At 38.8% G+C, this 25,859-nt stretch overlaps 1 protein-coding gene across 1 annotated transcript in view; it reads right to left on the minus strand.

The window, feature by feature from the left end:
* Positions 1-25,859, minus strand: part of COL25A1 (collagen type XXV alpha 1 chain) — a 362,960-nt gene that overhangs the window by 6,784 nt on the left and 330,317 nt on the right. Inside the window, exons 32-37 of the mRNA XM_060779107.2 lie at positions 25,163-25,216; positions 23,980-24,033; positions 15,858-15,884; positions 14,520-14,573; positions 7,336-7,413; positions 666-704 (exon numbers count right to left, since the gene is read on the minus strand). Of these exons, the coding sequence (XP_060635090.2) occupies positions 666-704; positions 7,336-7,413; positions 14,520-14,573; positions 15,858-15,884; positions 23,980-24,033; positions 25,163-25,216 (306 nt within the window). The remainder of the gene's footprint in view (positions 1-665; positions 705-7,335; positions 7,414-14,519; positions 14,574-15,857; positions 15,885-23,979; positions 24,034-25,162; positions 25,217-25,859) is intronic.

Raw genomic sequence — 25,859 nt, forward strand, 5'->3', positions numbered from 1 at the left:
ATTCAGATAACAACACAAGTGTCTATGAATAATCACTCTACAGAGGTAAACTCTGTAGAAAGACTAATACTTGATTTTGCAAGTTTGTCACACAGTTTATATTTGCCAGATTGATGATGTACGTGAGGAATAGATGTACACATGGACTACTGCAAACAAGTAGAAGCAGGTATGTGTAAACATATTTTCAGACTTGTAAAATCAATGATTCCATTTTCAACTATAAATACAAGAGGTGGAGCGTTATATACACAACTTCATGCTTGCAAAGTTAGATTCGTCACTGCAGAAAGACAAAAAGAGACATTTGAACAAGGTTAGTATTGCAATACTGAAATGGATGCTTCAACAGTGTGTACATTTTGTGGCTAGATAAGAGGGAAATGGAAAAAAGTGTGTTTTCAGTTCCCATCAACAAAAGAAAGGAGATATTTTTCACTATTTTCTCCTTCTCCTTGCAGCCTTCGCACCCCTGAAAATCTGTTCTGGAGGGTTGAGAACTCCACTTTCATGAAGAGACTGAGATACTGAAGTGCGAAAGGAGAACAAATGTAAACATTCCTTATGGTTTGTCATTCCCCTCAATTGTCTGATCACATTTTATCTATTGACACCTGATGGTATGTGAGATATAGGGACTACAAAGAATATTTTCAGACTCTCACCTTTTGCCAACAGCCAGGCATTGGTAATCCATCTGGCCCCTATGTGAAGAACAAATTTTCAAAATTTGATACTGAGTTTGACAAATTATTTCTCTAAAGTATCACATCATTTCATGTCATTCAAATTACAACTCTTAAACAAATAAAATTCAAACATTGAATAAAAAAGGAATGGGTGGGATGCATGTGGATCTTCTTAATATATCTATAAGGTGGCATTCTTCAAGATTTCTGAAGATTAGCAATGACCACCAATGGTTTGTGTAAAATCACAGAAACATCTTAAAGTTCAACAAATGCTTTATTTCATGCAAACATATTTATGGCTTGTTTTTTTCCACTTATCCATACATAAAAATGGAATGGAATAACAATTAGGATCCCAATCCAGCAATAGGCATGCTATAGGTTGCCTTTACTAATTGACTGCCTCGCATCAACTCTAAAGTTGAACTGGACTTCATAGTCCATTTGGGCAGAACTAGGTAGGCATGGACAATGAGAACTTATTCAAGGCACCTCTTTTCATGAGTGAGAATGTATCATTACTATCTGGGCTTCATTGGAATTACTCCTTTGGGAAGAGGTTAGCAACACCTATATCTATATTTACATAGATATAGATTAGCTCCACCAAAACATGGTGGCAAAGTAAAAGTAAAAGCTATCTCAAAGAAAACTGAGCTCCATAAACTACACTGAGACAATAGGAAGGTTGTATTGCCAAAGGCTTTCATAACTGGAATCACTGGGTTGTTGTAGGTTTTTCAGGTTGTATGGCCATGTTCTAGAAGCATTCCCTCCTGACGTTTCACCTGCATCTGTGGCAAGCATCCTCAGAGGTTTTGAGGTTTGTTGGGAACTGGAAAATTGGCTTTATATATCTGTGGAAGGTCCAGGGTGGGAGAAAGAACTCTTGTCTGTTGAAGCTAGGTGTGAATGCTTCAGTTGGCCACCTTGATTAGCATTTGTTGGCCTGACAGTTTTTAGGTGTGGCTTGTTACTGCCTGGGAAATGAGAAGGTTGCTGTACTTGACCATAGTGAGATGCTTTCATTTTCAGAATCAATGAAAGATTATATGAGATTATCACAATATACCAGGCATGGTCAAACATTGGCTCTCCATGTGTTTTTTGGACTTCAACTCCCAGAAATGACAGCCAGTTTGCTGGTTATTAGAAATTGTGGGGGTTGAAGTCCAAAACACCCAGAGGACCAAAGTTTGACCATGTATGCTACTGTTAAAGAGCTGGCATGCCACTTTAAATCCCATGGCCGCCTCCTGTCGATTTTGCAGTTTTCTTCACTTCACTTCACTTTATTTCTTAATTAGTCACTCTCCACCAAGGTGCTCCGAGCGACTTACAATTTAAAATAGCATTTACACAACATAAAAACATTCAACAGTGACTATTTGGCAAATTAGATCTGATCACTTTACTTAAATGCACAACCAAACAGCCAAGTATTGAGCGCCTTTACAAAAGGTCGCAACTCCAACTTTAGGGAGGGGCCTTTAATATTCTCAGCCAAAATGGTCCTAGGCCTCCTAATCTACAAACCCCAGAATTCTGCAGAAGGCAGCCACAGGATTCAAAATGAGACAGCAACTCTTTAAAGCAGTGTTTCTCAAATGGTGCTCCTCCAGATGTTGTGGACTTCAGTTCTCACAATTCCTAACAGCTATTAAGCTGCCTGAGATTTCTGGGAGTTGAAGTCCAAAACATCTGGAGGAGCAGAGTTTGAGAAACACTGCTTTAAAGTGTAGTATACCCCAAACTGAATGGAAGGATGGAAATTGTTTTTTAATTACTTTAAGCTGGTGTGGAGGAAAACCACAGAGAAATAGAAGGAGGTGTTGCGTTAGCAGGTGCAATGCTGACTATAATTCATGTTCAAAGGAATGTCTATATTGATAAGTATGTTGTTGGGTTGCATATAACTCTATGTCATACTCCCCACATTTCACAGATGAAAATTGGAGTGCATGTGGCCAAACAACTTCAGGGTGTGATTAAAATGACAAAAGTTATTAATGGACTTTCAACTGAGTTTACATTAAAGGAAGTAAGCTAAGGACACAGGGACAGTAGAAGGAGGGGTGAGAAAATGGAATATTTTTTAAAGCAGCTACAAAAGTAGAATGACTGATGATTCATGGAGTAACTACCAAGTCAGGACAGTTAGTATGTTATAGATATTGCTATTTTGTGGGAGTTGAAGTCCAAAACACCAGGAGGGCCAAAGTTTGCCCATGCATGGTCATCTAAACCTAAATGTCTGATCCACAAATTAATTCTAAGCGTAGGAAGCTTTCTTGCACTGAGTCAAATCCTTGTTTCATCTAGCCCAGCATTTTTCAACTCTGGCAGCATCAACAGCTTTCCGAAGTTTTAGACAGGATTCTTTCCTGGAGATCTCTGGTAGTCTGTCATTTCTATGCTTACCTTTTAAAATCAGATAAATCATGTATGTTCAGAGTGGCATGGTAGCACTTGAATTCAAGTACTATAAATCTTAAATCTAATTGGTAGTCTCAAGTAAAGAAGACTCATTTAATAAATACTCAAATGGCAATACAACATTTAAGTACAACAAATTAACCTGGTGTGTCTACTCTAAGATGAATAAGCTTAATATTTACTGATTTTTCTCCCTGTGGGTTTAATGGAGTCACTCTGTCACCCTGTCTGTAGATGTGCTGGATCATGTGGTTAGAGATGACATTACTGATGCACCAAGAAACATTGCAATTACTTTGGCACTGCAGAATGACTGTCCAATGATAATAGTTAGCATTAGGGTGCTCATCAAATTGAACTCAAGAATTCTGCTTCTGAGACCCAGAAAGCTCCCAATCCTTTCTTGTCCTGAAAGCTAAGAAGTATTCCTTGGGACCAATTCAGCAATGCAAATAGAAGTGCTTTACATTTATCAGACTGTAAGCGATGGTGGAAATCTGATCCTGCATATTTATAAAGCTGATAACAGCAGTTATGAATGTTTACTTGACACTGGAATATTTCCTCTACTGATTAATTCTAAAACACTGTTGACCTTCCCTTCTCTTGAGTATTCTTCAATGAATCTCCCGAAAACTTATAGAAATTAATTGGTATAGCCAAAATTAAATTACGAGTCCCAGCAATTCTATGATAGTCACATAAGTGTTATTTCCCATTCAGCAATGAGTAATGAGTGGAGTAATGAGTCTCCTCTAGATGGGCTTAGCAATTGTACTGAGGGTCTTATTTTATAGCTATCTCTTCATAGGAGTATTTTCCTTTATTTCCAGATAGAAATGATAACAGCGAAGACAAAACGATTCTTAAGAATTTATGGAGGCATGCTTTGTTTACTCACAGCCAAATACATGAACTATAGGGTATCATTAATCACTTGCAAACAAAATATAGCATGGACTTTGTATTTAGATAAAGACTCTCTAGACAATTTAGATTAGAAGCATTTTGTTCAAAAGAAAACCTGTGTAACTTTAACAATCTTTAAAGAACCATGCTTAAATTTCAAACAGTATCAGAACATGCAGATCAAATCTAACTGCTAACCATTAAAAATGTCTTCACATTTTTTTTTAAAAAAAGTGTAGATAGTGTTGAAAATTGTTTTGAAATTTTTTGACAGTATTGAAAACAAAAAAGTGTTGCCAGATTGGTACAAGGGAGAGGGATGAACAAGTAGAATTTTAGTATAGGGAGGAGCTTGAACTCATGCTAACAAAGAGTTGGGAGAACTGTTGTGTATATTGTGGGAAATTAAGTTTCAAAGGAAAGACTTGTTACACCGAAAACATTTAAGAAACAAAGACAGTGAAGGCATTGGGCTGCAGGCCATTAACTCCTTATGAAGTTCTGTAATAGTGTTTTCAAATGTGCATAGCATTCCAGTCTGCAGTGGAACCGATAATAAAGACTATAGATGCAGGATTCTGAATGCAGGCTTCATGTCAAAACATTCTGCTTGGCTATATTATTTGAGGCCAAAAGACTTACTCCCTGATCTTAAAAAAACCCTACTGTTTTGAATCCAGATTTATTCATACTTAGGATACTGAAATCCAAAGGATTTACTTTACTCCTAGTTAAATCCAATTGAATTAAATGAACCTATTCTATGAACAACTGTCTGGATCCAATCCACTGGTTGCAGTAGAAGGCTTAATGCAATGGTTCTCAACTTGTGGGTCTCCAGGTGTTTGGGCCTACAACTACCAGAAATCCCAGTCAGTTTACCAGCTATTAGGATTTCTGGGAGTTGAAGGCCAAAACATCTGGGGACTTACAAGTTGAAAACCACTGGCTTAATGGAACATTCTGACTGAAGTGCTTATTTTATACATTAAAAATCAGTTCTGAAATCAGTTCAGATCCAAAACCAGAATCCTTGTTATTAGGGGTCGCGGATTTTAAAGTGGATAAGAACATGGATAAGGTCTTCTTTTACCTAACAATGGCTGCGAGAATGACCTTGGCCAAAGTATGGAGATCTAAGGAAATACACACAGTCGAGCAATGGGTGATAAAAGTAATGGATATAATGAACATGGACATACTGACTCAAAAGATTTTACATAATATGTAAAATTTTACAGAACTGATTGGAAAGAATTTTTGAAATTTGTAAAAGGGGAAAATAAAGAAATTTATATTAGAAATTTATGAACGAAGCTCAAAGGAATTATCAATACGAAGCTGGCGATAAAAGCAAACAGACAAGAGAAATGCGACGTTTCTATATCCTGGAGGGACCTGGAAGTACTCTACCAACCCCTACTCACTCTTTTTTTAAACTCTTTTTCTTTTCTTCCTACTTTACTTTACTGAAACTTATTGTTCCCACTCTTTTTATGTAAACAAGATGAAAATAACTATTTTTTACAGTTGCTCTCTTTTTTTTCTGCTCCTAATCTTAAAGAGCTAATTTTTATTCTCAATAAAAATAACTTTTAAAAAATCAGTTCCTAATATCGATATCAGGGTAATATTTTTGCATAATAGAATTATATATATGTGCCTGGAGGATTCCTTTATACTGAACATACTGAAGGAGTTCACAGGCAGCCAATATTATATGTTCACATTGAAATCAGCACCGTGGTTCTATCTGTACAACAGCTCACTCCAATTTATGGGTTCATTTTATGTGGCTTTAGATACCAGCAAAAAACTGCAGTTCAAAAATATGGAGTCCCCCTTTACCTGTGGGTTTGTTTTCCATGGTTTCAGTTACCCATGGTCAACTGCAGTCTGAAAATATTACTGACATTGGGTTTGATACTATCCACAGTTTTAGGCATCCATGGCATGTTGTGTGTTTGTGTCTTAAAAAGTATCCACGATGGAGAAGGGAGGATACTGTACGAAGAACCTTCCTAGCAAGTACATTATTTCTCTATTCAATTAAACAAATGAATTTGCATCCAGGGTGTGAGCAGTCCTTAGCCAAGACGTTTCAATAGATGGAAGCAGTGGCCCTTTGCACGTCTTCTCCATTTGGGTTCAATCCTAAGAGCTGTGCAGGGGAAAATACCAAAGCAAATAGAGGATCTTGTTTCATCTCTCCCCTCTAGTCATTACTCACTTCTTGAATGAAGAGATGAAAAGGCAACAATTAAAAGAAGGAGAAGAATTAAGGACTAAGAAGGCCTAGAAACAGGCAGCGGAGACCTTATGACAATGGTTCTCAACCTGTGGGTCCCCAGGTGTTTTGGCTTAGAAACTCCAAGAAATCCAAGGCAGTTTATCAACTGTTAGGATTTCTGGGAGTTGAAGACCAAAACATCTGGGGACCCAAAGATTGAGAACCACTGCCTTATGAGAATATGGGCATTGATGATAACCCAATTATGTTAAATATGGGGAGTTATTCTTTTGTATGGCCATGAATTGTATTAGCCAGGCAATCTAGGGGTTGTAGTTTAAAGGGTAACTTTTCTGTGCTTAGCCTCTCTTGAAGTTAAGGAAGTCTTCAAAGGCCTTTATAGAGACAAGAGAACTTACTGGTTTGGACTGCCTCTATTTAGTTAGCCACTACATTGGTATTCTTTTCTTACTGTTTTTTATGTTGAAGTTTCCCTGCTTTAACAATGATGTGTTTTGGATCAGAGATGGCTTTTTGTTTTCACTTCTCTGTACAATCATATTGTTCCCATTCAAACATACTCAAGGCTCGAAAGTGGAAGATGTTTAAGGATATAGCTAATTTATGCATAGTGCAAGCATACTTGGGTCAGTTGGTCAGTCAAAGGAGACATGTTCCTATTGTGTGTCAGCAAAGAGGGGATTGCATTCGCTGTGAGTACAGCAGGACCCTTTGGATGGTGGTGATGAGGACTGGGGGAAGGGGAGGGGAGAAAGACAAACAATTCCTAAAGGGAAAAATAGACATCTTATAAATGTTGGAGTCAAACAAACTCAGAACTCAGTTGTGTTGCAGGTGCAAAGTGCTTAGTGTTACATTGCAGATGTTGGTAGGATGTGAGATCTCTGGATACTGTTATCGTCACCAAAGCAGCCAGTCGGATCATGCACATGCATGTATGGAGATGTTAGAATGTAAAGTCTGGGCATCATAAACTTTACATTGGGAATAATTGACTAGAAACATAGGATTCACATGCAGGGTTGGAAGGAAAGAGCAATACTGTACCAATTGGCAAGGGGCATCCAGCCCATCCAGGCCTGGCTGGCCTGGCTCCCCCTTTTCCCCCTTAATTCCTCGGAAACCCTGTTTGTAAAGATTAACTTGTAATGTTACTATACAATATCGTTCACATTTACTTTGCTGGAACAAGCAAACATTAAAGGAAGAAAAGAGGAACAAGCCAACAGGAAGCGTGACCAGTAATAATGCTGATCATTGGGTTCTAAGATATAAGCAGATATTGGAAAAGTTACTGTTTTGGAGTAATACTCCCAGAATACCCTAGTCAATGATCCAAGCTTTGGAAATATGCCATGTCAGTAAATGTGGCCTATATTAGCTAGTATCCTGAATGCCACAAATTAGAGAAAACTTGTCTGAATATATGTCAATGTTACACAAAAGCTGCAGCTTGTTCCTCTTAACATTACGATATCCTAATACATTTACTATACAAGGAGACATTTTCAATACATGAATGAGACATACCAACGGGCAAGGTGCATCTAATCCAGGGGCACCCTGTTCTCCTTTCTCCCCTTTAGGCCCCTTTTTGCCTTTCTTTCCCTTTTCCCCCTGTGGACACAATGGTTTGGATAAAAACAAAAATGTTTCATTCTTTTCAGGGAAGTAAAAAAAGAGGTGTCTTAAAATATTTTTTTTATTTTTTTCTATATAGTTATATTTATAGCCAATGGAGGGCTGAAAGGACACTTACCACTGTGTTCTAGTTTGCACGATGCATTATATGGAAAAATAAATTATGATATGATCATAAGCAACAGTTAAATCAGTCTGGTTGTTCTGAGCTTCTGCCGCAATCTTATTATTATGGACCAGAGCTTGGAAAAGTTGCTTTTTTGGACTATAGGTCTGAGAACCTTACATCCAGCACAGCCACCAGCCATGCTAATTGGGAATTCAGGGAGCTGTAGTGCAAAAAGGTAACCTTTCCAGACTGAATATTACATGAGACTGCTAATCTGGCCTTGATTTCCTACAGCAAGGACATCAGCTCTTTCCCAAGGAAAGTTTCCTCTTCTGGTTGAAGTGATATCTGATTGCAAATGAGCACTTTCCATAACTACATGCTTGGCATATGCATGAGCATATTTTTTACAAAAAAATTGTGTAGGATTCAGCCGTATTGCCACTGTGAAATGCGATTTAGACCCAAACTTCTTCATCCTTCTTGATGGAATGGTAAGCCCATGCCTTTGTACTGCTACATTACAGAAAGGAATGGGGAATCTGGTATGTACAGGTATCCCAAATGTATCTTAAGTGACATACATTGCTCTGGATGAGGTTTTTGTTTAGACATTTAGGCATCTTAATGACTGAGGAAGCTGATGTCCCAAGAATATTGCATCCCAATATTCAGGACTGGATGCGCTCTCCAGACGCTTAGGATTTGTTTAAGATGACCAAACAGATCTGGATAGTTATAGGAATCAGAATGAAATGGAATGAGATGAAAGAGTAAGATGAATTAAATCTGTGACATGTAGTAATAAGATGAATTTGCTTCAATATGTCTTTGCTGAAATGATTTTTCCTTAGTATTTTGCCTATGTTCTTTTCATCCCATTCTTTTCAAGTTTTATAAAGGAGCCATTCGTTGTCTCAAAAATCAAACTTGGATTTCGTTTCTGATCTTTCAAAAAGATTCAAAAGCACAACATTTATTCCTCTTAAGATAGTCTAATGCTTTCCCAAAGGGAACTTCTAACATGAAGTACAATAAAATGCCACCCTCCATGAATTAATATATCTTTTCCAGGTCATAACTATCTGCCTGAGTTGGAACTGTAAAAATCAGCCATGTGGTGGGAAAAAAGGGAACTGTTTTCAAAGAAATGTGCATTATGGGAATTTCAGAATGAGAATTAATGGAACAGATCTAACTAAACAAATCCAGTGCTCAGAAAAGTAGAATTGCCATATGAGAAAAATGACTTCATCTTCAGTGTCCAAGAGACAGTTTGAGACTAATCTAAATCAGGTTTCATACCCGGTCATCACTTAATCACAATGGTAAATGAGTTTCAGGCTCACTTAACAGTTTCCAATAAAACTAATAATGTTTCTATTTTATTTCATTTTTTTTTAAAAAAAAACATCATGAACAAAGAAGGCAAATTAGGGACATTAGAGAGATGGAAAAATAGAAGGAAATTAGTAAAATGAAATAAAGAGCAATCAAGGGAAGACTGTCGAGGTCATGGCTCTAAGGAGGTATCTAATTTGTAAGGAAAAGGATAAAAAAGACAAATGCAATTATTAGGAATTACAAGGTAAAAGGAGAAGGAATGGATGCACCTCTGGAAAGGTAGACAGAATTACAATGGTATGTGGTAGCAAATGGACATTCACTTATTTTTTTCACCAAAATTACTATGCATTCATTACAGCAAAAAACAAATGTTCGAGACACTTTCCTTTAAATGTGGAATGACGCAGATTATACATAATTTTATGAAGTCACTAACAAGCTCTTAATGACTCCAACAGAAGCTTTCATCTTAAGTTGACTTAAGACATCAATTATCGTGCGGATATATATCTAGAAGTAACATTACACCACACACATGATATAATGTGACATATAGAACAGGCATTCCAATGAGAATCAAGCACATTTCCATGGAGAGATATACTGTATTACATCATATACAGAATAGTATTCATCTATCTTGTCTGTGTGCCAAAATGTTTTGAAGTACTTTAGAGATGGGGAAAAAGCAAGACATCAAGAATATAAAGGACACAACACAAGAAAACCTTGTTTCAAGAACCTTGTTTCAAGCACTGCTTCTCTAATAGAAATTATTGACATAATATCTTCTGTACAATTGTAAGAGGCACAAAAGGAGTTAATGATCTCTCTAGGGCTTACCTTTAGTTGGCTTAAATTAAAGCACAAGTATGCTGAATGGCACTCTGAGTGAGACACTATTTATTTATTTCTAATTTATTTCTAACTTATACACTACCTCAACGCAAACACTAACATGGCTTAACACAAAGTTGTCACAGTGTATTGAGAGAAAGATAGTTCAGGGCTAAAGACCCCAGAGAATAGCTGGTAGAGCTTGAGGGAAAATAAAGGGAAACCAGTGCACTTGATAATTGTGGCTAAATATGAAATTTCATGATGGATGGTGGGACTAAAATATTTAAATAATATGTAAACAAACAAATGAGAAGTATCTAAGACAAAGTTCCACTTTGACAATCCTTTGAAATAATGTCTTGGAGGGATTACACACCAAATATTTTTTAAGGTGGCCCCACTGGCGCAGTGGGTAAAACCACTGAGCTACTGAACTTGCTGACTAAAACGTTGGCAGTTTGAATCTGGGAGCAGGGTGAGCTCCTTCTGTTAGCCCCAGCTTCTGCCAACCTAGCAGTTTGAAAACATGCAAATGTGAGTAGATCAATAGGTGCCGCTCCGGTGGGAAGGTAACGGTACTCCATGCAGTCATGCCAGCCACATGACCTTGGAGGTATCTACGAACAACACCAGCTCTTTGGCTTATGATGAGCACCACCTCCCAAAGTTGTACATGACTAGACTTAATATCAAGGGGAAATCTTTAGCTTTTTATTTCTTATTTATGCATGACAAGTTTGGGGGACAAGTTTTTAAATTTCAATTTCCATTGGCATTCACCAGCATGGCTAATGGTGACAAATTATGGAAGTAATAAAACCTCAAGTTTAGTTGTAAGGGGCAGAGGATTCCCAGTACTGATTAATGATTCAGATTTGGATTCAATTTGCATAGAGTTTACTGCACAAACATCAGTGGATTTTAAAAGATATTAAAACAAATGTCATTTTATTGACTTCTAGAGAATCAATATACATATATCCCTTCTTTTTCTTCCTATTGTACGTTGAGAAATTTCCACCTGTCCACAGTTTGCATCATGCTCTGCATCAAGAATTAGACTCCAGTGAATAAGGAAACACTGCAGCAAAAGGGAACTTCGACATGTCAAGATTAAAGGTTATACCCTTGGACTGAGGTGCCAAACGTATGGCCCTCAAGATGTTTAGGATTCTAATTCCCAGAAGCCCTAGCCAGCTTGTTCAATGGTAATGAATTATCGGAGCTGAAGTCCAAAACACCTGGCGGGCCAAGGTTTAACACCACTGCCCTAGGAGATCCCAATGCGCAGATTCGTAATTTGGGAACAGAATACAATCTGGTTGCTATATAGATCCTGCCAATAGCTGATTTTGGTAATTGGTTTCAGGGATAAGCCATCAACTGATACCACAAGTGCAGTCTATACAATTTTAGATGACTTGGTTATATCTCAAGGTTATCGTTCTCTGTCAGCTGCTTGCCTGAAAAAGAATCTCGATACATTTTATAAAAACTGATTGTTTAATTCACTAGCTGTGCCTCTGTGTAAATTCAAAGGTGATAAAAGGGCCTTTCCCCCAACAATAGAGTTGAGAAAGACTATGATTTGCTGGGCCAGCATATATACTGTAACATTTTTCCCAAGTCAAATGTGTATGTAAATATTTGTATGTGCTACAGGCTGAAGAAGCAAGATCAGTCCTCCATTCCACAATAATATATTGTTTTTATTTGTAACCACCTAAGTGCTATACTTTTGTCTAGTATTTCACAATCTTAATTCCTTCTTGCTATGCCAAGACATTTCATCCAATTTCAACATATATGCATGCCCAACAAACAAACAAAAACATCCAAAGATTTCACCTTCTACCTCTGTTTAACTGAAATTGGCCATGGTTCACATCCTCAGAAAAATGTTACTGTACTTGTCCATTTCATCCAGTACTATCAACCACAAGAAAACTAGACACAATTGCTTTTTTCTCATCATAGTAAATGATTCCCAAGCCTTTAAAAACGAACTGAATGGAGACATCACTTGTTCAGATCTGAAGAATTAAAGCTCCAACCTGAAGTAACTCATTATATAAAGTACTAAACTAGATTCTGGTACAATTTCTCTTGTCCCATACATGCCTCTAAAATTATTACTTTTACTGTGCAGTACATCTTTTTTTACTTCCTGGTCCCATATTACTTCCTTTGCTGCGTCATTATCCCTGAAAAGGGTGGAGCACAGCTGAAATGTGGCCCATGCCTCAAAGGTTGCATGCATCTCCTCAGCCTGAGGTTATATATTAGACATGGACATTAGCATAGTGAAGCCTTCCCTGGGAGTAAAATCTGACTATCCAGATTACAAATCTGGACCAGATGCCCCAAGCCCTACCCTGGCCATCAGTTAGGACCTTGTTCTGCACTTTACCCATTTCCCCAGTCCTATCCTACCTTGTGGTACTAGGCCTGGCCCAGCCTCCCTATAACTGTCCAGTGGGCCTTGGAAAAGAGTCACCCTAGGCCCTACCCTGGCCATTAGTTAGGACCCTGCTCTGCACTTTACCCACTCCCCCAGCCCTATGTTACTTCATAGCATTAGCCCTGGCCCAGCCCTCTCATAGTGTCTAGCCCCACTCTGAAATTCTGGCCATTGGTAGTCCAAATTTTGCCCAGTGGAATACTAATGGAACTGTTTTTAATGTACATGACTGTTTTACTAGTATTAAGTTAATGTTTTATTAAGGTTATTCTGTATGTTTTTGTTGGCAATTGAATGCTTTGTCTGTTGGAAACCACCCTGAGTCCCCTCAGAGAGATGGAGCAGTATAGAAATAATGTTTTATTATTATGATTATGATTATGATTATTATTCACTACTACCTGTGGTTTCATGTTTGCACAGTAAGTCTAACCATACTTTAATAGAAATGAGGCATCGTTACATATTTGGATTGCACCTTCTAGATTTTGAGAGCTGGCTTCCAAAACAGTTTTTTGAAATCCAAAAAAAAAACAAAAAAAAACCTCTGAAAACTTTCAAAGTTCCGGGATAAGGGAAATCGGAAATATTCCCAACTCAAAGGTTTAGAGTTCTCTATCAACATAAAGAGCTGCCACACAAGTGCATTTACTTCAGTAGCAGAAGAATTCTGCATATACAAGAAGAATGCATACATGATTTGCTGGTATGGTCATTTCATAGAGCCGAACAATTGCTTTGGCTCAAGAAAGGAGGGCTTGTGCTATTATTTAATTTCCTTCTCTCTTTAAAACCAACAAAAAGTCTAATAATACCTCAGAAAACTAATTCATTTTCTTTGGCATAAGCTTTCTTGGACAGAAACCCAGGTCTTGCAAGTGTTGAAACTTTATGCCAAAGAAAACTTTAGGATTCCTAGACTCTTTCTTGGTTTTGCTGCCATATATTACAATTGCTACCACCCAACAATCTTTCAAGACATTTACTTTCTTTCCTAATCACAAAATGACCTACATTTTAATACAATTATGCAAAATATAAAGATAGCAAATAATTGCTCAGTTTCAAGAAAAATCCCCCAAAACTGATTGGTCTCTATGTACAAACTGCATGGAGGGGGAACGTGGAACCATGCCTGAAGGCCAATTGCATGGTTTGTTAGATCTGCACACCATACGTAATATTGAATGCCTTGTTTGTGCAATAGTTCTGAGCTATCCTTCACCCTCATTGCATGTACAGTGAAAAAAATGCATAAAGACTGGCACAAACGAGCCTAGAAAAGCACAAATGTTTTGTATTGCACAAGAGCTCCTTTTAAAGAACTAATTTGCTGAATTGTGCTCTCACCATGACTTTCAATAGGACTGCCTAGCTCTCCTTGGATTATCTCAAAAGTGTTTTTAGTTTAGCTTCCATCTTCTCAAGTGATGGACCAAATGCTTACAAGGTATAAATACACCACACACTTAATTGAAGTCGATAGGCCTATATTGATTTACATGAGCTGTCAGTCTGGGCCACTGGCTCCTATCTTGTTGCTACTCCAATGTCTCTTGTCGGTAACGACTGTATAAACAAACACAGACTGTCAGGAGTCTTGGAAGGAGAAAGCCTTTCCTCTCCCATTATGGAAACCGCTGACCTTTTGGGATCTGTGTGGAAGCTTTGTTTCACATTCTGACAGATGACTTTGTCTAGCAAAGATCCATGACATGGCTTTTGGCACACAGAAGGAGGAACGGTCAGGCTTAATGGGACAAATTATAGGACTGGGACAGAATAGCTGACTAGGCTAAGTAATCAAACAACAGTTAATAGAATTGAGGTCACCTTTTCTCCCCTTTCTCCTACATCACCCTTTTCTCCACGAGGCCCAGGGAAGCCCTATAAAAAACGAACAAAATTACCTCTGTTGGCTTATGTGAGTTTGTCTTTATTGTGCAATTGAAGGATATGCAAACACACAAACACACAGAGCACAAATATTTCGCCAAATAAATTTGGTTTTTTTAAAAAGGCCATATTCTGCACAACAGAGATATTGAAAATGCCTACATATATCTAAGTTATATCTATTTCCTACATGCAAATTACTTCTGGCAGTGTTAAACATTGCTTTAGCTAGGCATCTTGGATGCCAAATTGATTGGCGAAAGGATTATACTGATTTTTTTCCATGGAAAACCATGGAACATCAGACTGCAAACTATTTCTTGAGAACTAAATCTGTTATTAATGCATGCATTATAGCAGTCTGGAAACACAAGTGCTCCATGTATAATGCATTGGAGTAAAACAACCTTCTATGAGATTACATTTTTTAACATGCAATTCAACCTTGCTGTTTGTGGCCTGTGTATCTATGGTGAAGATTGCCAGTATCTTTTAAGTGTTGTTGCAACTAATGCAGTCATGCAGTTCCATAGAGTTGCATTTTCAACACTGTTGACTTTGTCGAAGGCTTTCATGGCCGGAATCACTGGGTTGTTGTAGGTTTTTCCGGGCTATATGGCCATGTTCTAGAGGCATTTTCTCCTGACGTTTCGCCTGCATCTATAGCAAGCATCCTCAGATCCTCACTATCTCTGAGGATGCTTGCCATAGATGCAGGTGAAACGTCAGGAGAAAATGCCTCTAGAACATGGCCATATAGCCCAGAAAAACCTACAACAACCCACTGTTGACTTTATTTGTAGGTCTCTATAGATCAGTGGTTCTCAACCTGTGGGTGCCCAGGTGTTTTGGCCTACAACTTCCAGAATTCCCAGACAGTTTACCAGCTGTTAAAATTTCTGGGAGTTGAAGGCAAAACATCTGGGGACACACAAGTTGAGAACCACTGTTATAGATGATAATGCCATCGAGTAATATCATACTTTCCATGGCCATCTGTGAGGTACTCTACTTAGTATCAGTTGCTCCAGGCACTTATTAGTGGTACCCTATTTATGATAAGACCTGTACTGTTCTCTTCACACACTCAAAAGTTTTCATTTGTCTCCCCCATCATTATTAAAATGAAAACAATAATGCAATGTTTAGTATATTCTCTGCATGAATGTCATGCACATCAAATGGGAAAAATATCAACATGCTCCAAGCATGCAGTTGTTACTTGAAACAAATCTCACCTACCACACAAATAAAGGGATGGTAAATATTACTTACATCGAGGCCAGGTTCGCCATCTTTTCCCTATTAAAGAACCATATTAATTATGTTAAGCTCTGCAACTCTTCATTCGGGTTGCCTGAGATATCTGCCAGGACTGTTCAGATGTGCAACAAATATACTGAGCACAAAACAGAACCTTCCACTTGAAATCTTGTGTCTGGTGTAACAACAAATCATTGAAATGATTACAGTTTAGGCCAGTCATGGGCAAATTGCTTTGAGGCACTATTATGGACATGAAGTTTCATATACAAAATGAATAAGATGGAATTGTGGAATTGTTAAACTGGCTTCTAGTGTTGGTAACAGATTGGATGACAGCTTATAAAATCAATGTTTTTCCCCATTCTGGATAGTGGGGGGTGGGGGGGGGGTGGGGGGGTACTGTTCAAGTTGTTCTTGATCTCCCTTTAAGGATCAGGAGCACAGTCTAGGATGTTCAGGGATTCAATTACATTATGATAATGAGTTGCACTAGGCATGATCATTGAAGACAACAGTTAGCCCTCTGTATCCATGAATTTTGTATCCACAAACTCCATGAGCCATGGCTAGAAAAGATATTTTTAAAAATTCCAAAAAGTAGACCCAGATGTTACCATTCTATATAAGGAACACAATTTTACTATGGGACTTAAGCATCCACAGATTTTTTTGACATCCCCATGTGTGTATGTGTCCTGGACCCAAACCTCAGAGGATATTAAGAGCATATTATATTTACTATATATTACAGCAAATAGCCTTGTTTTCTCACCTAAACATGTCATGCAAGGTACAGACATTGTTTACAAATTCATGACTGTCCCAGAGGTACCATGCAACTTGCAAACAATAAGTTGTCTGTTTTTAATGTTTTGTGGAAGAGGCAGCTCTTTTACAAAGTGCCTAAACATCCAGGACTCCAGCAAAGGATCACCGCCTTGTCGGGGCGCTGGAGCTTGAGCACCTCAATGATGTCATGAGCGAAACCGTGAAGGGCCACCCAAGACGGGACGGTCGTGGCAGAGAGGTCAGACCAAGCGTGATCCCTGGGGAAGGCAACGGCAAACCACCCCAGTATCCTTGCCAAGAAAACTAAATGGATCAGTACAACCAGAGATATGTCGGTATGCCATTGGAAGATGGGACTCCCAGGTCGGAAGATGGCCAAAATGCTACTGGGGAGGAGCAGAGGATAAGTTCAACTAGCCCCAGATGTGATGACGCAGCTAGCTCAAAGCCGAAAGGAAGGCTAGCGGCCGACGGTACTGGAGGTGAACGACGAATCCGATGCTCTAAAGATCAACACACCATAGGAACCTGGAATGTAAGATCTATGAGCCAGGGCAAGTTGGATGTTGTTATTGGTGAGATGTCAAGACTAAAGATAGACATTCTGGGGGTCAGCGAACTGAAATGGACTGGAATGGGCCACTTCACATCAGATGACCACCAGATCTACTACTGTGGACAAGAGGAACATCGAAGAAATGGAGTAGCCTTCATAATTAATAAGAAATTCGCTAAAGCGGTGCTTGGATACAACCCAAAAAATGACAGAATGATCTCAATTCGAGTGCAAGGAAAGCCTTTCAACATCACAGTGATCCAAATATACGCCCCAACCACAGCTGCTGAAGAAGCAGAAGTAGATCAGTTCTATGAGGATCTGCAGGACCTACTGGATAATACACCAAAAAGAGACATTATTTTCATTACAGGAGACTGGAATGCCAAGGTGGGAAGTCAAATGACAACTGGGATCACAGGCAAGCATGGTCTGGGAGAACAAAATGAAGCAGGACGCAGGCTGATAGAATTTTGCCAGGAAAACTCGCTGTGTATAACAAACACTCTCTTCCAACAACCTAAAAGACGGCTTTATACATGGACCTCACCAGATGGTCAGCACCGAAATCAGATTGACTACATCCTATGCAGCCAAAGGTGGTGGACATCCATCCAGTCGGTGAAAACAAGACCTGGGGCTGACTGTAGCTCAGATCACGAACTTCTTATTGCCCAATTTAGAATAAAACTAAAGAGATCAGGGAAAATACACAGACCAGTTAGATATGATCTCACTAACATTCCTAGCGAATATACAGTGGAAGTGAAGAACAGATTTGAAGGACTAGATTTAGTAAACAGAGTCCCAGAAGAACTATGGACAGAAGTACGAGACATTGTTCAGGAGACGGCAACAAAGTACATTCCAAAGAAAAAGAAAACCAAGAAGGCAAAATGGTTGTCTGCTGAGACACTGGAAGTAGCCCAAGAAAGGAGGAAAGCAAAAGGAAACAGGGATAAGGGGAGATATGCCCAGTTAAATGCGCAATTCCAGAGGTTAGCCAGAAGAGATAAGGAACTATTTTTAAATAAGCAATGCATGGAAGTGGAAGAAGACAACAGAATAGGAAGGACAAGAGACCTCTTCCAGAAAATTAGAAACATTGGAGGTAAATTTCAGGCAAAAATTGGTATGATAAGAAACAAAGATGGCAGGGACCTAACAGAAGCTGAAGAGATCAAGAGAAGGTGGCGAGACTATACAGAAGATCTGTATAGGAAGGATAATAATATCGAGGATAGTTTTGACGGTGTGGTGAATGAATTAGAACCAGACATCCTGAGGAGTGAGGTTGAATGGGCCTTAAGAAGCATTGCTAACAACAAGGCAGCAGGAGACGACGGGATCCCAGCTGAACTGTTTAAAATCTTAAAAGATGATGCTGTCAAGGTGATGCATGCCATTTGCCAGCAAATATGGAAAACACAGGAATGGCCATCAGACTGGAAAAAATCAACTTATATCCCCATACCAAAAAAGGGAAATGCGAAAGACTGCTCAAACTTCCGTACAGTGGCCCTTATTTCTCATGCCAGTAAGGTAATGCTCAAGATCCTGCAAGGAAGACTCCAGCAATACATAGAGCGAGAGTTGCCAGATGTTCAAGCTGGGTTTAGAAAAGGCAGAGGAACGAGAGACCAGATTGCCAACATCCGCTGGATAATGGAGAAATGCAGGGAGTTTCAGAAAAACATCTACTTCTGCTTCATTGACTATTCTAAAGCCTTTGACTGTGTGGATCATAATAAATTGTGGCAAGTTCTTGGTGAGATGGGCATCCCAAGCCACCTTGTCTCTCTCCTGAGGAATCTGTATAAGGACCAAGTAGCAACAGTCAGAACTGACCACGGAACAACAGACTGGTTCAAGATTGGGAAAGGCGTACGGCAAGGCTGCATCCTCTCACCCAACCTTTTTAACTTGTATGCAGAACACATCATGCGATGTGCGGGGCTGGATGAATGCAAAGCTGGGGTGAAAATTGCTGGAAGAAACATTAACAACCTCAGATATGCAGATGACACCACTCTGATGGCCGAAAGCGAGGAGGAGCTGAGGAGCCTTCTAATCAAGGTGAAAGAAGAAAGCGCAAAAGCCGGGTTGCAGCTAAATGTCAAAAAAACCAAGATTATGGCAACAAGAATGATAGACAACTGGAAAATAGAGGGAGAAACCGTGGAGGCCGTGACAGACTTTGTATTTCTAGGTGCAAAGATTACTGCAGATGCAGACTGTAGCCAGGAAATCAGAAGACGCTTACTTCTTGGGAGGAGAGCAATGTCCAGTCTCGATAAAATAGTAAAGAGTAGAGACATCAGACTGGCAACAAAGATCCGCCTAGTCAAAGCCATGGTATTCCCTGTAGTAACCTACGGATGTGAGAGCTGGACCTTAGGGAAGGCTGAGCGAAGGAAGATCGATGCTTTTGAGCTGTGGTGTTGGAGGAAAGTGCTGAGAGTGCCTTGGACTGCGAGAAGATCCAACCAGTCCATCCTCCAGGAAATAAAGCCCGGCTGCTCACTGGAGGGAAAGATACTAGAGACAAAGTTGAAGTACTTTGGCCACATCATGAGGAGACAGGAAAACCTAGAGAAGACAATTATGCTGGGGAAAATGGAAGGCAAAAGGAAGAGGGGCCGACCAAGGGCAAGATGGATGGATGGCATCCTTGAAGTGACTGGACTGACCTTGAGGGAGCTGAGGGTGGTAACGGCCGACAGGGAACTCTGGCGTGGGCTGGTCCATGAGGTCACGAAGAGTCGGAGACGACTGAACGAATGAACAACAAACATCCAGGAACATTAACAAACTTGCAAACAAAGTGAATATTGGGTTGCTGTGAATTTTCCAGGTTGCATGGCCTTGTTCTAGAAGCCTTCTCTCATGGTGTTTCACCCACTTCTATGGCAGGCATCCTCAGAGGTTGTGAGTTCTGTTGGAAACTAGGCAGGGTGAATGCCTCGAGGAAACAATTTGCTCCCTTTCAGGTTGTTCAGAACAGCCACAGATAATCCTGCACTTTCATATGAAACCTGATTTTCAATAAGGTTTGAAAGCAAGCTAATATCCTCCAAGTCGTATCCCTTCAAATCAGTTTAAAATTATACTGATGAAGTCGCTAATATGGTACCCATGGTTCATGCCTGGCCAAGGATGTTCTTTCAACCACCAAGGGTCTTCTCACCCCACTAAGTTTTTGAAGGTGCCTACTATTTTTGCTTCAAATGTTCAACAGCAATCTCTGTCTGTTTTTAGGCATGTGGGAAATAACTCCATCTAGCCTCTAAAATGCCTGCAAACATTTGATTTTTCTTCATACCAGAACTGGGTTGGAATTCCTACCCCCATATTCCTCTGCCAGAGAAGGCTTGCATAGTTCCCAGAATGGGGATATTGCTTGAAAATGCAGATATGCAAATGATTTAGAACCATGGTTCTCAACCTGTGGGTCCCCAGATGTTTTGGACTTCACATTCCAGAAATCCTAACAGCTGGTAAACTGGCTGGGATTTCTGGGAGTTCTAGGCCAAAACACCTGGGGACCCAGAGGCCGAGAACCACTGCTTTAGAGTGCCCGTTTGAACCAGGAAATCTTCAGTTAAAATCCCTTCACTGCAACAACAAACACATTCTCAGCCTATCATTTCCTCAACCATTCTTCAACCCAAACAGGAACAGGAACATGACCTAAGACACTCCTTCTCTTTTAACCTCTTTTGTACACACAATATCCTTTATTAACAAAATTACAACATTAATTAAATAGCAATTAAATTGAAATACAGTCTACCATTAATGTCTATCACACTCAGCTATATATGTAATTTAGGCAGTGTGGGGGCAAATGGGTTTGTCAAAGTTTACCAAGTTTGGTGTCTGGTGTACTGTGGGGAGAGGTGGGAAGAATTCTAAAGGTGGGGCAATAGAACTTCTGCCATTTATAGGAAGGTATATCTGTGCAATTTTTGAAATAACCAGAATCCACAATGCCTACATTCCTATATCCTCATGTTTGTGGTTTTTAAAGTACATTATAACTGTACTCTCAATTTGCTTCTGACATGATCAATAAATAATCCTCATGAAGTTAGCTAAATTTCAATGTAAATGGCAAGACATCCTCAGCCCACTACCTCAATTTGGTGTCAGCATAGAAGATCAGAGGACTATTTTCAGACCACCTTGACATGTCACATGTCCACCATTTTCTGCAACCACTTGCTGCAGTGATGTTCTGGTCACTTGCCATTCCTTTTGGAGTTGGTTTTTATTGTTTTGAAGTAGGAGGTGCCTATGAACCCTTTTGTTTGCTATGAATCCCAAAATCTGGAATCACCTCTAAAGGGCAAATGTGCATACCTTAGAGATACGCTTTGAGTGAAAATGGCATTTGCCATCCAATTTTTAGCCGTGGGTAATGTTACAGAGTAGAGAAATGTGCACAAAGGCCCTGTGACAACTCCTTGGTCTGTATGTGCTCACTGATGTGTATGGTTGCCTGATCTTAAACCATTTGGGTCTTTAGGTCATTCGGGATTTGGCATTGTTTCCCAAGGATCAACATTTGATATACTAAGAACTCATTCAGTATGTGTAGATATATTTACACAATCTAAACACGAACAGAAAAAGACATGAAACCCATCCAAGACTACATTAATATTTTGGGCCGCTTGGAGGGAAAATAAATCTTTATTGAGTTCTAATCCCACTATATTTTCAATGCAAGACTTTGTAGATGTTTGGTATATTGTTTGGGTTTCACAGCCTGTGTGTAGGATGATTTCCCAAGGGCTTACTGGGCTATGGGAAAGAATGCATGATTGTGTGAGATGTGTGTATGTGAGATAGATGGGAGAAGATGGAGAGTTGATTTCCTAATTTTTATTGTCTAATAAAAAAACAGGTTTTCATTCTTGAAAAAGGTTTATTTATTTATTCTGAAGGCACATCGGAAACAAGTATACAGGTTGATTTATCTTTTGCGATCTGTAAAGTAATTTTGTGTGTGAGTATGCAGGTGGGAAAGGATGAAAATTTCCATTATAATTGGGATAGAAGGGAAATTTAAGTAGATTATTTTCTGAAGCAATGATACCCTAAAAAATCAATGGAAATATCTTTATATGTCGATGTCACACCAGATACCAATGTGACTACTAGTTTCTCCCCAGATATTCATATGCATACATGGCCACGGTTAGAGGGGAAAAAATATGCTACACAACTTCACTAACACTGAAAATGAACTAGCCGAATTTGTACTTCTATAAAGAAGAAAGTTAAAATTAGCCACAATAATTTCATCTAGTGATTAATTACTCTTATGCTTTCAAATGTTGACTTAGCAGAATACATCTTTGTTCACAATACAGAGGTGAATATAAGCATGGTTCTTAGATCACCTGGTTGGATTCTTATGAGGAGAGTTCTGTGCATGAACAAGTATGCACTTGGCAGCTACTAATGGAAAAAGAAGAGATTTCTTCTCCTCCAGCAGCCCTTCCAATCCATAAAAATACTTCAAAGGAGTTGCATAGAAGAACACCTCTATGTATTGAAGGACATAACACATCATTCAGTAAAATGTACATTATTCAATAAAATGCCAAAAAAATGGTATCTTTTTTCAATTGCTATACTGGGCACTAGGCTTGTGCAATTTGGCTGGAATGTGATCCCTTTTTGGTATCGGAATTTCATTGGGTACCCAAATCTGTTTTCGGGGGCCTCCTGAAAATTGGTTAACAGAAAAATCTGTTTTCACCTAGGCAGTCAAAAGATCCGGAAAAATCCGGCCAATTGGCAGCAATGGGGAACTTACATGGCTCCCTTTTCCGTTCCTGTGTTCCTTTACTTTCTTCCTTTCAAAAGGTCCTGGGTTTGAGAAACAGGGTTAAGGAAACACCCTTTCTGGGACCCTTTCCTTTCCTCCCTTCAAGGGATTCTGGGTTTGAGCAACTGAGTTAAGGAAGCCCCCTTCCTGAGACCATGTTCTTTCTTCCTTTCAAATGAGCCTGGGTTTGAGGAACAGGGTTAAGGAAGCATGCACCACGTACTCCCAAATAGAAAGAAAGAAGCTGCACCCAGCACCCACAGGGGCTGTTTTGGGTGAAAAATCATGGCGGCTGAGCCCTTGCCATTATGGTCATCTGGAGAAATTGAAGAAGCTGAAGGAAAATGGCTAAAACAGATCCATGCACAAGTCTACTGGGCACTCTAATCATAAGGTATATGGACAGTATATGGCAGAAAGCTATGTATACTGAACAAAATTCAAGAATCATGCAATATCCAAAACTATTATTTCTAAAATCTCACAGAACAAAATATCTTTGCACAAGTCATTTGGAATGGAATTGTGATGCTCTGGCAAAATATTTGCATTAATAAAATCTTGGGAGACATTTGAGTTGTTGAAGAGAGAAAACATCCTTCAAATATATTTTATTTGCTTGAATTCCCACCATTACATTCTGGAGCCTAGAGAGAAAAGTAATAATGCATATACAAGGCCATAAAACATATAACAATGAAAACGGTAGGAATTATAAAAAGGAGGGAACCGGTAGGAGTTCTAAAAAACAGCCACTTTTGTCATTATTGTCAGACCTTCTCTATTATTTTCCCAGAGAAGTTTGCCTAATTTGTCTAAATCAAGATAAGAGATGACCTTATAAGTAATGACCCTTTGCTAATGACATTTTTTCTTTGACAAATATCCATTAAAACCCAGAAATAATTATAGTTTTCACATAATAGTACTTTCTGTCATTGACTTACAGGTAAGCCATACGGTCCTCTGGGCCCAGGATCTCCTGGAATTCCCTTTTCACCCTAAAATATAAATATCACAAATGTTCACTCCGAATGGTAGCTTGTCTATTTATTTCATATGTATCATATCCTGCTTTCAAAACTCAGAACAACATACAGTATTAGAGATACATCATCTGAGGAATTCTGGAAGTTGCAGAACAAAAAAAAACTTGAACTTTTTGGGGAGGTGCTATAAAGCAGGAGCCATTTTTCATCATCCATGAATGATGAAATGCTGATGTGCCTCAACATGGACATGCATGCAAATATATCAGAGTTCCTGGGATTATAAGCACATTTTTGCGTGTACTTCTATGTATAAGGAACACTGTTTCTCAGAGCAAGGAACAAGCCACTTCCCAGACTGTTATTTTATGGATCTTTTCTCAGATTTTAAGAGATGATTTGAGATACTGTATAATATCTGCTGATGCCTTTTAAACTAGCCATGTTGCTTATAGATAAATCAAATAATAGCAAAAGAAATAATAATGCTAAACTATCAGTCAAAGTTTAAACACTTGTTATGCATTTGTGCTAGAGAAAAAAACGAACAGAATTTTTAACCTTGGTTCTTTTATTATGTCATTGAGCACACAGAGTTGGACACAACTAGACTTAATGTAAGGGGGAAACCTTTACCTTTTATCTCACATAATGAATACAGCTAAACACACTGAAGTGATCTATTACACTGCCCTCTGTATAATGATCCCAGAAAAAATCTCCTGGGAATACTCCTTGAAGAAAGGGCAGCATGGCAAGAATCGGCCGTGATCGGTGACTTGTTAGCAGATTATGACAAAAATATAACACTAAAAGTAGCCACATTTGCAATTGCAGCCCAAAAGATCAGAGACAGAGTAGCAAAATCCTCGTTGGAATCCAGATAGGGAAAGGGAGAAGGTTAAGGATGACACATACTACTGTTAGGTTTCTGCCAGCAAAATTTTAAAGATCTAGTTTTTTAAATTTTGAATGGGTTTGATTTGTATTGGAATGTGTTTATAAAGGTTGTATGTTGTTGATGACATGGCCTATGGCTAGTGCAATAAACTTTATTCAGTTTTCACTGAAGTGATCACATTTCTCAGGAAAAAATTATTAAGACATATAAGAAAGTCTTAATAGGCAGTTAGGCACTCACCCTGTCTCCTTTTGGACCTGCAAGACCATGTGGACCAACTGGACCATCCATACCCTACAAGGTTAAAGAATCAAAACATGATAAGAAGATTCAATATTCTTAAAACGAATGCTTAGATTATTTAGAAGATATGTCCCTTAGAATCAAGTTTCATGCCAATAGCTGAGAATACAAGCTAGTGTTTAACTGTAGAATGTAGAAGGTCCAATCCATCTGGAAGGTTCAAAAAAATCCACCTGTCATTTGTTAAACTCCATAGCTTCCCTTCCATCTAATTAATTTTTACTTTGTTGTTCTAGCTGAGCTGATTTATAAAGACAGATTTCTTTTAGGAACTGTTAAAGGGTTAAACAAAGGGACTTTAAACAAAGACAAAAAACCATGCAGAATTCACAAAAAGACTCACAAGGATAGACACCACAACAAGACTAAAGAAAAAATGAAATTCATAGCTATGCTATTTTTTTAACTTTTCCCATCATAAAAAACCTGGAACATTTATTGCACATGCCAAAAAGGGATCAAAAAAGCCATAATCTCTTCTGAATATAAATCCAGCATAATGTATCTGGTTTAAAATACCAATCCAGGCTTGATCTGAGCGCTGTAAACTTGCTGAAGTAAAAGGATGCATTGCAGATAAAGTCTATTCCACAAAAAAGTATGAAATATGAAATAGCCATTTGAACTTTGAATA

Source organism: Anolis sagrei, chromosome 5, assembly GCF_037176765.1.
Source record: "Anolis sagrei isolate rAnoSag1 chromosome 5, rAnoSag1.mat, whole genome shotgun sequence".
In the NCBI taxonomy this organism is placed as follows: domain Eukaryota; kingdom Metazoa; phylum Chordata; class Lepidosauria; order Squamata; family Dactyloidae; genus Anolis; species Anolis sagrei.